This window comes from Colius striatus, chromosome 1, assembly GCF_028858725.1.
Source record: "Colius striatus isolate bColStr4 chromosome 1, bColStr4.1.hap1, whole genome shotgun sequence".
NCBI lineage: Eukaryota > Metazoa > Chordata > Aves > Coliiformes > Coliidae > Colius > Colius striatus.
Window position 1 is genome coordinate 53,752,826 of NC_084759.1, and position 13,212 is coordinate 53,766,037.

Here is a 13,212-nt window from a genome sequence, read left to right on the forward strand (position 1 = left end):
CTGCATTAACTGGAAAATAGAATTGAAATTTGGCACGTGAATAATTTCAGCATTATTGTACCCCATCTGAAGGAAACTGTGAATTTGGCTGACCTTGTATTAGGTGCCTACCACGTCAGTAGAGAGCTATGTGTCTAACTTAACCATTAGAGCTAGCACAGGTCAATTCAATACAGTCGGTGGAGCCTAGGGAGCAATTAATTTCATCCTGAAGTAGGTATCTTCATTTCATCAACTGAAAAGCTCTCCAGACTCCACTGCACTTATTGACTACATCCCCCGTTAACCGTAATGAGAGTTTACCCACGGCTCCCAAGCAGGCTCACTTTGTGGCCTCTCTAAATTAAGGCGAGTGACACCCTTCCCCAAAGCGTTCGGAGTCAATCTTCCCCGAGGCGCCTACAAACTTCGAGTGCAAATCACCTTTACAAAGACAGAAGGGATGGTGTGCAATATACGCAGACTAATTGGCGTTTTACCCCCGTGGGGCTGCACCCGCGCACCGCACAGCCCTTCCCTGAGCCGCGGGGCCTCGAGCGCCCTCTGACAGCACCAGCCACCGACAGCTGCCCCCAGCAGTACCGCAGCTTAACGCATGCCGGCTAGACGGGCTCGTCTACGGCATCACTGTGCAGCCGTGGTGTTCAGTTGGTGACGACCCCGCTCGCTGCCGCGCAAGCGGGACAACGCAGAAGGGGGGCGGCAGGGCGGCGGGACCTCCCCCGCTCAGGCGCCCATCCGCGCGGCGGGCCCGGCAGGGGGCGCCGTCCGCTCGCCTCACGGCGGCGTTTGTCCCATCGCGGCCGCCTTAGCCGCGCCGTCCACGGTTCCTCGGGGTCTGCCCGGCCTCTGGGGGTTCCGCCAGCGGCACCCGCCGCCCCTGGGCCGGGCCGGGCCGGGCCGCCGCCATGTTCACCAGTACCGGCTTCAACGGGCTTTGTGAGTACCGGCACCGTCGCAGACGGGAGAGGGCAGAGCCAAGGGAGGGTTGGCGGCGAGGGGTGTGTCGGTGTCTTGTCCGCGCAGAGGGTGGCCTGCCCCACCTCTCTGCCGGCGGACGGGACCGGACAGGGGTGGGGCGCTGCCGTGAGGGACCTGGCGGGGCGTCGGCGCCGAGACCTCAGCGGGCCGCCGCTGCTGCCTCCGCTGCCGGCGCCGCCTCCCTCGGCCGAGCCGCTGGCCTCGCTCGCCCGTCCCAGTACACGCGGCCTGGCCTCGGCGTGACTTTTAAACTCGGGCTTTACCGCGTCTCTTGTTACGTGTCTGCGGGCGCCCGGGGCGGGGAGCCGCGGCCGGCGGTACCTCGGCGGCGGGAGCCCTTGCGTTGGTGGCAGCGGTGCCTGTGGCAGCGCTGGGGGGACGCCGCTGCGCGGGCTTGGCTGCGTGCTGTGGCCGGCGGCGAGGGGCTGGACGCGGCTGGGCGGAGCCGTTCTCTCCCGGCGCGGCCGTCCCGGGGCCGGCTCCGCCGCGCTGCATCTCCCTGTGTGTCTGTCTTCATGCACAGGCTCGGATCGGCGTGCCTAGATATATGTTTCAGAAGAGAAAAAGCTCTTTTGTTTTTTTAATGTGAAAAAAATATTACTGTTTAAACCAGTTTATCGATAAGACGAGTTTAAGGACAAATGTCTTCCCACCTCTGTTTCACTTTTTGCATGCAGCCTGTGTAAATAATTTCCTATCCCAGTGCTGCCTGTGCAAACCTCACGGGCATTGAGGGCTGCTTCTCAGCCTTTTTATAGGACAGCGAATCTGCTGCGTTTAGAAACGGCGATTAAGGACTGAACTGGCCGCAGTGTGGACTTTGGCACTACTTTGGCAGGCTGGGACAAACGACAGGTCACGACTTTGCTGACTAATGGCATGCTTCACGCAAAATCCAAATCTGAGCCTGAATGCACCCTCCAACTAGGAGGGAATAAGTCTGGCATTTAAGAAGGGACGTTAATTGTAGCTGTATTCTGTTTGTGGCATCCAGATAAGGGCAGGGGGAATATTTTTGCAGATAGTTCTGGTAACTTTGTATTTGATTCGCAGCTCCTGATTTTTTTTTTATTTTAGATAGCGTAGAAGAGCAACTTTTTGGTGGTTTTTTGGCATATGTTTGCGTAGAATTCTGAGAGAAAGAAGGTGAGGTGAAAAGTGTCCTTGTTTGTCTGAATGAGTGGCAAGTCACAATCAATATTTAAAAGTTTTTTTTCAAGATAAGCCTATCAGAAAGATCAGTGGAAGACTGTAGTAATAAGAAATATATTTGTGCTAGGAGAAAAACCTAGACAAGATGCAATTCTGCAAAAAATAAATGTTACCTTTTGCAAAAAATATTTTTGCTTCTAGAAAGCTGATGTAACTTACCTTCTTATTGAACTCACCTCTTCACCTAAAGTAGTTGTTTGCAGTAAGACATGGCTGCTAGAGGTACAGTGACAAACTCTAGTGTCTTGTGATTTAAGCACAACTGGGCAGAAACGCACCACAGAGGCTGGATTTAGGTGACAGGGATGTGCTCACCTAGTGCACAACTGTAGCAATTTGTGCCCTCAGACTTTTCTTTCTGCCTTTTTACCAGAAGTGTCTGCTGCAGTGGTAGCAGGTATGTAGGATTAAACCTGATGATTTAGGCAGCTAATGAATCTATGCCTGATGTTGCATAAGGGAAGTGTGTGCGTCTGTCCGTGTTCTCTCCTGCTGCCTCTGGGTCTTGGAAGTAGTAACCTCTGGCAGAAGGGCAATAACAAACAATTGTTGAGGCACAATGGACCACTATCAGAGACCCTAGATAAAATAAGCAGACACTTTTTTCAACAGCAATAAGAATGATTGCACCAAGTTAGACTGAAGGTTCCTGTAAGTTGATGTGCCCTCTGACAGACCTAACGTCTATGGCATTCGGATAAAGACATCACAATATCTCTAAAACTTAGTAATACTCAGATAGTAATACCAGCTATGTGTACTTTAGTTAACTTTAAACAGTGTCCCAGTTGTTGATAATTATAGTAGATTAAGGACTTTAGTGTCTTCAGATAGAGATGTGGTGGTAAAAATGGCAGAGGTTACTGTGTTCTTTTTGCCTTGTTTTCACTCCTTTATGCAGAATTCCCCTGTTCAGCAACAGGAAAGCATCAAACAATAACCTGAGAGCTCTACTACATTTTAGTAGTGTGATTCTTACTGGGCTTCTTTTGCAAAGTGTTTTAACAAGAGTGCCAGAGACATCCTTGTCCCTAGTTTTCTAGAAGCCAGTCTGGGTTTGGCCTACTCACCTTTTTAAAAACTTCTTTTTGATTTTGAAAGATCTTATCAGAACCTAAATAAACATGTAACTCATTTGAAATGTAAATTCTTTTGGTTATTGAACACTTGAAATGACATTTTCTGAAAGAGAGAGTAACCAGTAGCTTGTAGTAGCTGCAGGTGGTTGTAAACTTTTTGCTCCATTTGGTAATACTAATCTAATGTAATCTTGCTGTAAAAATTGATGAAACTTTAATTGACCTAATAGTCAATTCTGTCTCTTGCTACATCCCAGACATAACTGTATGTGCTCAAGAGGAGATAATTTATAATTCAAATAAAAAGACTCTGTACTTGTTAAAAATAAGTTTTTGTTTAATATTCTAAACATGTAGTGTGTCAAAATGTGACAGAAGAGATGACTGAACTGTGGTAAACCAATGCCAGTTAGCAGTATACTGATGTACTGTTTCTAGGAAATGTGGGAGGAAGGTGTTTTAGCTTTCTTTTATCACAATTTATTTATAACATTTATTTGGGAAAATCTTTGGCTGCATGCATGAACAAAATTTTGAGTAAATGAAAAACTAAGGTATTTTGATTTCATCAATAAAAGGAGTCCAGCTATGTGCCTGTTTGTGCAGATTACAGAGTAGCTACATTGCAAGATTTGTAGACCAAGAGTACTGTTGAGTTTACTCTGAATTAATTTTCTTTTGTATTGCAATAATTAAGTATTATAATACTAATACTGACTTAATCTAGTAAGTTTAGGTTAGCTAAACTTTTCTGCAGTGCACTTATCCAGATTGTTGTTGTTCTTCATTCAAGGGGAGGTTCTTGTTGCATTATTTGCAGTCAGTTGATAAAATGATCCTTAAAAAGATTATCTAGATTTAGCCATACATAGAATCCTTGGGGTTTTCTATATGGATCTTCACTTGGTTGATGGCTAAATTTTATTTCTGCTATTATACCTGTTGTGATTTAAGCCCATCGAAGAAAACAGAAAATAATTCAATCCAATACCAACTAAAAGATAACCATAAAACCCCAAAACATAACCAAAATAAAACAACACAGAGTGGTACAACAATGAAGAGTCCAACCAGCCCTTTTTAAGACCGCCTTCTCCCCACTACTCCCCTCTTCCCGGGCTCAGACCCCTGATCCTGATGTTTTTATCTCCTCCCACTTGAATGGCTCGGGGGCAGGGAGTGGGGGTTTCCGGTGGGTCCATTCCTGATGGCTTCTGCCATTTGTCCCTCCTCAGGGCAAGTGGGCTCTGCACCAGTCCTCCCTGCTCATCCGTGGGGTACCTCACGGATTTATCCCAAAGGCTGCATTTTTACCTCACGGATGCATTTATCCCAAAGGCTGCAGCTCCTCTCTGCCTCTCGTGTGGGGCTGCTCTGCGGCACGCAGGCTCTCCAACACAACCTGCGCCATGTCCGTCTCCTCACACAGTCCCTCGCCAATCCAGGTGCACTCACCTGGAGCTACTGGTAACTCTCAGTCCTGCCGTGGCCCTCCATGGGTTGCAGGGATACAGCCTGTGTTCTCGCCACAGCTTGCAGAGGGGTCTCTGGTCTAGTGCTCCTCCTTCCTTCCTCCTTCTCTGACTGTGGGGTCTGCATGGTTGCCTCCATCTTGTATCACTCTTACACCTCCTACCAGCACTTCAAATTCTCATCCCTAAATAGTGATGGCAGAGGCGCCAGATTGGCCCAGCCGGGCCGGAGGTGGGTGTGAACCCAGGAGCTGGGTGAGAGTCCACAAACTCTTTACTGGGTCTTCACTGCAACCCGCTCCCCAAAATCCACTCCTTGCTAAACCATGACAATACCACTACTATGCTGAACAAACAATATTTTTCAAAGCTATTAACTGGTACAAACTCTTTCTGTATTACTTATCTAGAGTGAACTTAATGGATCACCCCTGTACTATGGTGGATACTACACTGTGATATGGGGCTACACAGTGTAGCTTCATATGTCAGTGAGGTGAATGATATTCTTCATCTAAGGAGCATTCAAAGCTTGTGAGTTCTGTAGTACAGATTCAGCTTTAGGTATTCCTCCTAAGTTTGACCACTTCTATTGAAGTTAGACTTTCTTGTAAATAATGCTTGGAACAGCTGGTATAGTGAAGTCCTTGACTTTGTCCTTGTGCCTTTTAAGGGAGATACCTCATGACTTTAAGCAATACAGTTGAATTCTTACATACAGTGTTTCTCAAGTATTTCATATCCCAGTTTAAGAGTTTCCTGATATAAATCCTCTGTCCTACTTCTCCTGTCTAGTACTCATAGGCAGAGACCTTGTAAGAAACATATATAAAAGCAAACTCCTCCAACAAACAAACAGTCCAACATCAAGTGCACATGAGCCAGTTCAGACAAGCAGGTCCTTTGCTAGGAGTGATACGTTGAATTCCCAGACAGGCAGTATCAGGCATAGCAGATGATGACTGTGTTGGGAACTGGTAACACATCTACTCAGTGCATGACGCATATATATACAATTTTGGATAAGGAGATGTAAAAATAAATACACCTGGTACATGTTACAACTATAAGCTATGAATGTCATGAAACAAGGCAGAGCACCATTTAAAAGGACAAAGACAATTTGCTTTTGTTAAGGGAAACTGTTACTGTTATCTGTAATGTTGATATGCCCTGAGAAAAAGAAGTCTGTTACTCCGGATAGTTGGAAGGACAGCACGGCCATACTCAAGTGACTTAGCAACATGCCAACCCAGTTAAGTTGACTTCTAAAACAATGTTGCAGCGTGTTCAGGAAGCATGCTGCAGCAGCTGGCTTTAAGGAAATGCGTGAGAAGTGGGCTGTGATGCCAGACCCAGACTGGATTCTTGTGTGGCAGTATGCCAGCAACTTGAGTCTCCATGAAGCATGTTGCTGAAACACTTCAGTGGCTCTGCAAAGGCTAACATGAGTGCATGAAGGCTGACACTGAACCGACTGTTGGATTTACTGTAGTGCTGCTTAGTAGAATTTGTTTCCTGTTCGTTAACGTGGTGTGCCCCAGGAGCCAAAAATGATATGCAGAAGGCCTTCTGTTACAAGACATCAAGGCCTTTCCAACAACTTAAACCTGGAAGACCAACACCAAACTTTTCTGCAAACATTGTAATAGTCCCTCCTGATATTCTTCATGCTATATGCAATGCTACATGTGAATATAGTAGAATTATAGAATCATTACAGTTGGAAAAGAACTTTAAGATCAAGTCCAACCACTAATCTCACACTGCCAAGCCCATCACTGAACTAAACCATATCCCTCAGCACCTCATCTATGTGTCTTTTGAATATGTCTTGGGATGGTGACTCCACCAACCTCCCTGCACAGCCTGTTCCAATGCTTAATAACCCTCTTGGTGAAACAGTTATTCCTAATATCCACTCTAAACCTTCCCCGGTGCAACTTGAACCCATCTCCTCATGTTGTATCATTCATTACTGGAGAGAAGACATTAACCCCCACCTCACCACAACACCTTTTCAGGTAGTTGTAGAGAGTGATCATGTCTCCTCTTAGATTTCTCATCTCCAGACTAAACATCCCCAGCTCTCTCAGCTGCTCCTCATAAGACCTGTTCTCCAGACCCTTCACCAGCTTTGTCTGTGGACATGCTCCAGCAGCTCAGTGTCCTTCTTGTAATGAGGGGCCCAGAACTGAGCACAATATTCAAGGTACAGCCTCATCAGCGCTGAGTGAGCACAATCACTTCCCAGGTCCTGCTGGTCACGTTATTTCTTATGCAAGCCAGGATGCCATTGCCTTCTTGGCTACCTGGGCACACTGCTGGCTCATGTTCGGCCAGCTGTCATTTAACACTCCCAGGTCCTTTTATGTAGGAAAGCTAGTCTTTATTAAGGTAAAATCTGAGTGCATATTTTAAAGCCTATCCACTTTCCACATCTGGAAAATATTGGACTACTTTTCCCACAACATGCAAATTACTGATTGTAGTGGTAGGTAGTAGAGTCCTATGAGCTTGCGTGCGAGCATTTCTGTCTGCTAACCCAACTTATGCTTTTACCTTTCTCTGAACCTTGTAGGGCAGTGCTAGCAATTTGTTAATCTTCCCCAAGGCAAGGGGGGAGCACTGTGCTTCTCTGCTTGCCTAATCTGCAAGGCTGAACTGTGTCGTGCGTGGGCATCAGGAAAATAATAAAGGTATGCAAGTTAATGCTTTGTGGTTCAGCTGAAGGGAAAATGAAGTACATTACTGAATATATTAGACTTCTGTGCATAACAATATTATGCAATACAGTACTACATGGGAAAACAAATTAGCTTGTACATCAGCGTGCTATGATGCAACCTGGTTCAAAATATTCTATCTTGAGTCCTAAGAGCGGCGTAGGCATTTGAATTTGATTAGTGGTTCATTGAACACCACAAAAATGTGGTTATTCTGCTGCTGCAGAGCTAGCTCATTTCAAGCTAGCATGGGGATCTCCAGATGGAGTTGTGGTGTTGCCACACCTGCTATTTCTGATGATGTATACTAATAGTGGAAAGGTAACATGCTCTGTGGTTGCGAGAAAGAAGAGGCAGCTCAATGAGATGAACATTTTTGTTAACTGTTTCTATTTATTTTCAAGTGTTGCTTTTAGAAACAAAGGCTTTCTTATCTTTTTTTTTTTTGCCTTTTAGTAGCTCCTCATTTTTTTTTTTAGTTTGTGACCTAGGGTAAACCTAACAGTTTTCTACACAGTAATTGTATAGGTAACTATTGTTTACAGTGTTACCAGTGCCTTTTAAAAATAGATTTAAAGCGTGATCACAGTTGATTTCTTTATTGACTTTATTAATATCTGTACTGATGTTGTTCACCTCTCAGCTTCTGCATTGAGTTTGTAAGCCTTTGAGGAAAAGCTATCCCTGCAGCAATGCTCTTACTGTGTTCACTTGCAGGCATCATGATGGTTAACCACCAGAGTACGCTGTGAAGTGACAGTCTGAACACAGGATCCCCTTCCTGTGTCTATGCCCAGACCAGGGGCAAGAGCAGCTTTCCTGGCCCAGAATACTTGGTTCAGTCATGTAATGCTTTCAGGAAGCAGTAACTTCACTGCTTTTGCAGGGTCCTCTGATACTGCTTTTTTCTCAAAGATTGAAATATTAAAAAAATACTTATACTGGATTGAACACCTCTAAAAAAATCGTCATATGGTTAAATTCCATCCTACTGGTCAGCACAGTCTCCTAGTGTCTTCCAGACTCCTTATGTAGTATAACATGTGGCCATATCTCTTGTCATACTCTCACCATGCTCTCATTTGTTCTCAACTACTGTTTAGGACTCAGTGTGTGGTTACAATAAAGACAAGCATTTACTCTTTACATCTAGGAAGATTGCTCTGGTCTCCCAAAGGCACATATTGGTGTCTAGGAAGGACTTAAAAATTATTATTCAGATTTGCATATCTGACAGGGGATTTCATCAATAATTACAATAAAGGACAAGCAAGGTTTCCAAGCATTCAGGAGAAGGTGTTCCTGCTGCTGTTTGATGTGCAGCAAACTTGAAAGAGTCCTTGAAAACTGTCTGTTTTAAAACATGGCTGTTGATTAGTGAACCTGCTACAGGTTCTTGGACAGATCTTGGAATACAATAGATGGAATATCTGCCTGATGTCTAATGCAGGAAAACAACCACCCAAAATACAGATTCCGTCAATGCTTTAGGGAAGTACTGTGCATTCAGATAGGCATCAGTTATGGTTTAAAAGACTCAGATCTTGTATATCAGCATTAAAAAATGGTTTGTGCGTATTTCATGCTATTATAGTAGCCCCCAGCACTTAATTGGCTTTATGAAAGCAGCATGTCTGCCTCAGAGCAGCTGGGTTTGGGAAATTTGCAGATGATAGTGGGAAAAAAACCCCTGTTATGCAGCATGTTTCATCTGCATCTGTGGTGTAAGCTCCATAAGGATCCCCACAAAAAATGTCATGAGCCGATTTGAGTTTCTGCAGCCACTGCTCATCAGCTGGTGTTGCCAATGAGGTCCTCTCCCAAGTCAATGCTTGAGTCTTTGGCCCAGAATAGCAGTCCAGGATGTGAAGTTGTTCCCTGCAAAGCCCTTCTGAAACACTAGCTTCGTCTGGCTGCCTCTTTTGGCATGCTCGTATGCTGTCCCTCTTCACATGTGAGTGATGAACAGGCAGGGAGCAGGAAATTATTTCAAAAACTTTTGCTACAACTTTCCTATTCTTCTCATAGATGCAATAGCAGTTTCTGAAGCAGCATCTACTCGAAAGGTTGTGCCATAAACCTCCCCATCTGTGGCAGATGGAGCTGTCTATTCCTCAACTGTCTGTACTTTAAAAGTAGTATTGACAGACAGAAAAGTATGTGGAAGAAGAGGATTTGCAGGCTTTGTAATGAGTGCAGGATTGAAATGTGGAGACTTAGAGATGATTTCCTCATTCATGGCGTGTTTAGGATTGTTCTTGTATTGCACAGTGGTAGCACAAATGTTGGGTTAGACAGTGGCCTGTGAGATTATGAGGGCAGTTGTGGGGAAAACTTCTCCATTGCAATAGGGGGAAGCAAAGATCTGTAGCGAAAGCTAGTTCTTTGCTCTTCATCATAGTAGGGGCATGTTTTGCTGGTTATTACATAATTTATCTGTTTGCTTAGATATGAGCTCAGTACGTATGTTGCAGCACCAGTGTTATTACTACCTGTTTGAAAAAATTGCAACTTAAAGAGTATTTTGGGGTGACAAATTTCTCTTTGAAGATAACATTTCATGTATTTTAACTCTTCAGGGTCAAATTGAGACTATATCCTTCATTTTGCTTTCTTTCTGTGATATATAGGCCCCATGTTTTTCTCCTTCTTCTGCACATTTACATTGGTGCTCCCCATAGTCACTGATACCCCGGTAGGCTGGTAGCACATGTTTTTATCCTGCACATAGAATCATAAAATAGTAGGGGTTGGAAGGGACCTTTAGAGATCATCTAGTCCAACCTCCCTGCAGAAGCAGGTCAATCTAGATCAGGCTGCATAGGAACATGTCCAGGCAGGTCTTGAAGACCTCCAAGGAAAGAGACTCCACAACCCCTCTGGGCAGCCTGTGCCAGGGCTCCCTCACCTGAACAGTAAAAGAGGGTTTTTTCCTATATTTAAGTGGACCTTTTTGTATTTCAGCTTCATCTCATTACCCCCTGTCCTTTTGCTAGCTACTATAGAAAAAAGGGATGTCCCACACTCCTGACACTCACCATTTAGATATTTGTAAATGTTAATAAGATCTCTCAGTTTCCTCTTCTCCAGACTAAACAGCCCCAGTTCCCGCAGCCTTTCCTCATGTGAAAGATGTTCCATTCCCCTGATCATCTTGGTGGCCCTGTACTGGACTCTCTCCAGCAGTTCCCTGTCCCTCTTGAGCTGGGGAGCCCAGAACTGGACACAGGGCTCCAGATGAGGCCTACTCAGGGCAGAGTACACAGGGAGGAGAACCTCCCTTGACCTGCTGGACACACTCCTCTTGATGCATCCCAGGATGCCATTGGCCTTCTTGGCCACGAGGGCACATTGCTGGCTCATATTTAGCTTATTATCAATCAGGACTCCCAGATCTCTCTCTGCAGAGCTGCTCTTCAGCAGTTCAACCCCCAGCCTGTACTGGTGCGTGGGGTTGTTCCTCCCCAGATGCAGGACTCTGCACTTGTCCTTGTTGAACCTCATGAGGTTCCTCTCTGCCCAACTCTCAAGCCAGTCGAGATCCCGTTGAATGGCAGCACAGCCTTCTGGGGAATCAGCCAGTCCTCCCAGTTTGGTGTCATCAGCCAACATGCTGAGGGTACACTCTGTCCCCTCATCCAGGTCGTTGATGAAGATGTTGAACAAGACTGGCCCCAGATCCGATTACTGTGGGACTCCACTGGCCACAGGCCTCCAACTTGATTCCGTGCCATTGATCACCACCCTCTGGGCTCTGTCATTCAGCCAGCTCTCGATCCACCTCACTGCCCACTCATCCAAGCCACACTGCCTGAGCTTTCTGATGAGGATGTTACGGGAGACTGTGTCAAAAGCCTTGCTGAAGTCAAGGTAGATGACATCCGCTGCTCTACCCTCATCTAGGCAGCCAGTTATGCACTCATAGAAGTCTGTCAGGTTTGTCAAACAGGATTTCCCCTTGGTGAAGCCATGTTAACTCCCCCGATAACCATCTTATTCTTCATACGTTCAGTGATAACATGGTTGCAAATCCACTGGACTAGAATTTTGCTTTCTAAATTTTACCTTTATATTCAAAGTAAGGAATATGATTTTTATGTCAGAATACCCAATTGGGTGGTATTTGGGATTGCCAGTCACTTTTGGTCTTACTGTTTGAGATGTTGCACAGCAGTAGGAGGGTTACTTCTTCACTGGTGACCTCAAAACAGTCCTTGATGAGGATCTGTGTGCTGTTGAGGGGTAAATGAAACTACTGCATTGTACAGTGAAACACTTGAAAAAAACATTTCAGGAGATGCACTGTTTATCTGTCAGAGCTTGTCTTCCTCAAGTTTAACGGACAAGAATGAACTTGTCAACCATGATGACATTTGAGAAGCTTGAGAGCAGAAGTTTCCATTACTCGTGTGATGTTCCCTGTGGGTGACTGGCATGTTAACAAGTTAGTTACTTCTGAGGTTTTTCACTTGGTGAGATGTTTTAAAAAAAGGGTATCCATCCTCTCTAGCAAGATTTAAAATTGTCTAAGCTGAAAGGAGATTGATACTAAAAATGTGTATTCACACTTTTGGAGAAAACATATAAGGGTCTGTTGGTTATTTTTGAATGCATTTCAATTAGGAATGAACTTGATAGGATAAAGTAGTTCAAGTGTGCATTATCTGTAATGTAAAAATCATCTAATGATATGAAAATAACAGTAAAATAGAAATATAAGTATTAAACCTGTATAGAAATATATAGTCACGCGGAAATGTAGTGATTTGCTTTTCACGGGTTTTTTTGGTAACACGATCCTTGCATGAAAATTATTATAGGATTAATGAGTTATTGTAAAAAAATATTTAAACTCATGAAATAATGTAAATGCGTTTGATGATGAAATAGCAACTTTTATCAAATTTTAGAAATGTCTACTGTTGTGACTGCTACTGTTGTTCTGATTTAGGCTATGCTTTCAATTATCTCTGGTATTCTAGTTATAAAACTGAACTTTTCACAAGAAGAAATGTTAACTAAAGAAGCACTAGCTGAGGTTTCAAGTGAGTATGTATGTGTTTTGTGTGCACAGTAACTTTCAGGCACCTCTAGTTTATTTTATCCCCAAGTGTACTGTTGGTACTCTAATGGCTTCAGACTTTTGAAGCAACCAACTAAAGCAGAGGAATAAATCATTTCTTAAATGGATATCTAAAGACTGCAAACCTTATTTTTTGAGAGAAAAAAATCCAAAGGTAATTGAAAGGTGGATAATTTTCTTGTAATAAAAAAGTCACACAGACTTTTTGTCTTCCTGATACGTCTCACAGAGAAAAGCCGATCATAAAAGTATAGCTTATCGTTAGCAGAGTAACGTCAATCTATATCAATCCATGTCACTGTCTGACTTCTACAAAAGAATAGTTCTTCAAGGCATTAATTGCTTAAATGGAGTAAGGAAGGCGAGTTTGTAAATAATGAAGTCAATAATGGATTGTCAACTGAAAGATTTTTCAGTACAAGTTTATATTATGATACTCATAGGAAGAGATGTTTTCTTCACATAGTGAATGTTAGAAGACTTCAGACTTCAAGGTGATGTGAACTGAGAACAGCCAACAGTGCCCATCAAAGTTGTTCTTGATGTCATCAGTTAGTAATTGGATGAGGATTACACTTAAATTATGTAGTAAGAACTATCTTTTTTATGGATCGGCCCACGATTAAAATCTTGGCTTTGGTGCCTATTACCATTTTCCT

General features: G+C 44.0%; 1 protein-coding gene across 1 annotated transcript in view; it reads left to right on the top strand.

Annotated features, from left to right (window-relative positions):
- Positions 1–799: 799 nt before the first annotated feature.
- UBAC2 (UBA domain containing 2) overlaps positions 800–13,212 on the top strand; it is a 105,548-nt gene continuing 93,135 nt past the window's right edge. The window contains exon 1 of the mRNA XM_061996246.1: positions 800–939. Coding sequence (XP_061852230.1) covers positions 909–939 — 31 coding nt within the window. The 5' untranslated portion in view covers positions 800–908. The remainder of the gene's footprint in view (positions 940–13,212) is intronic.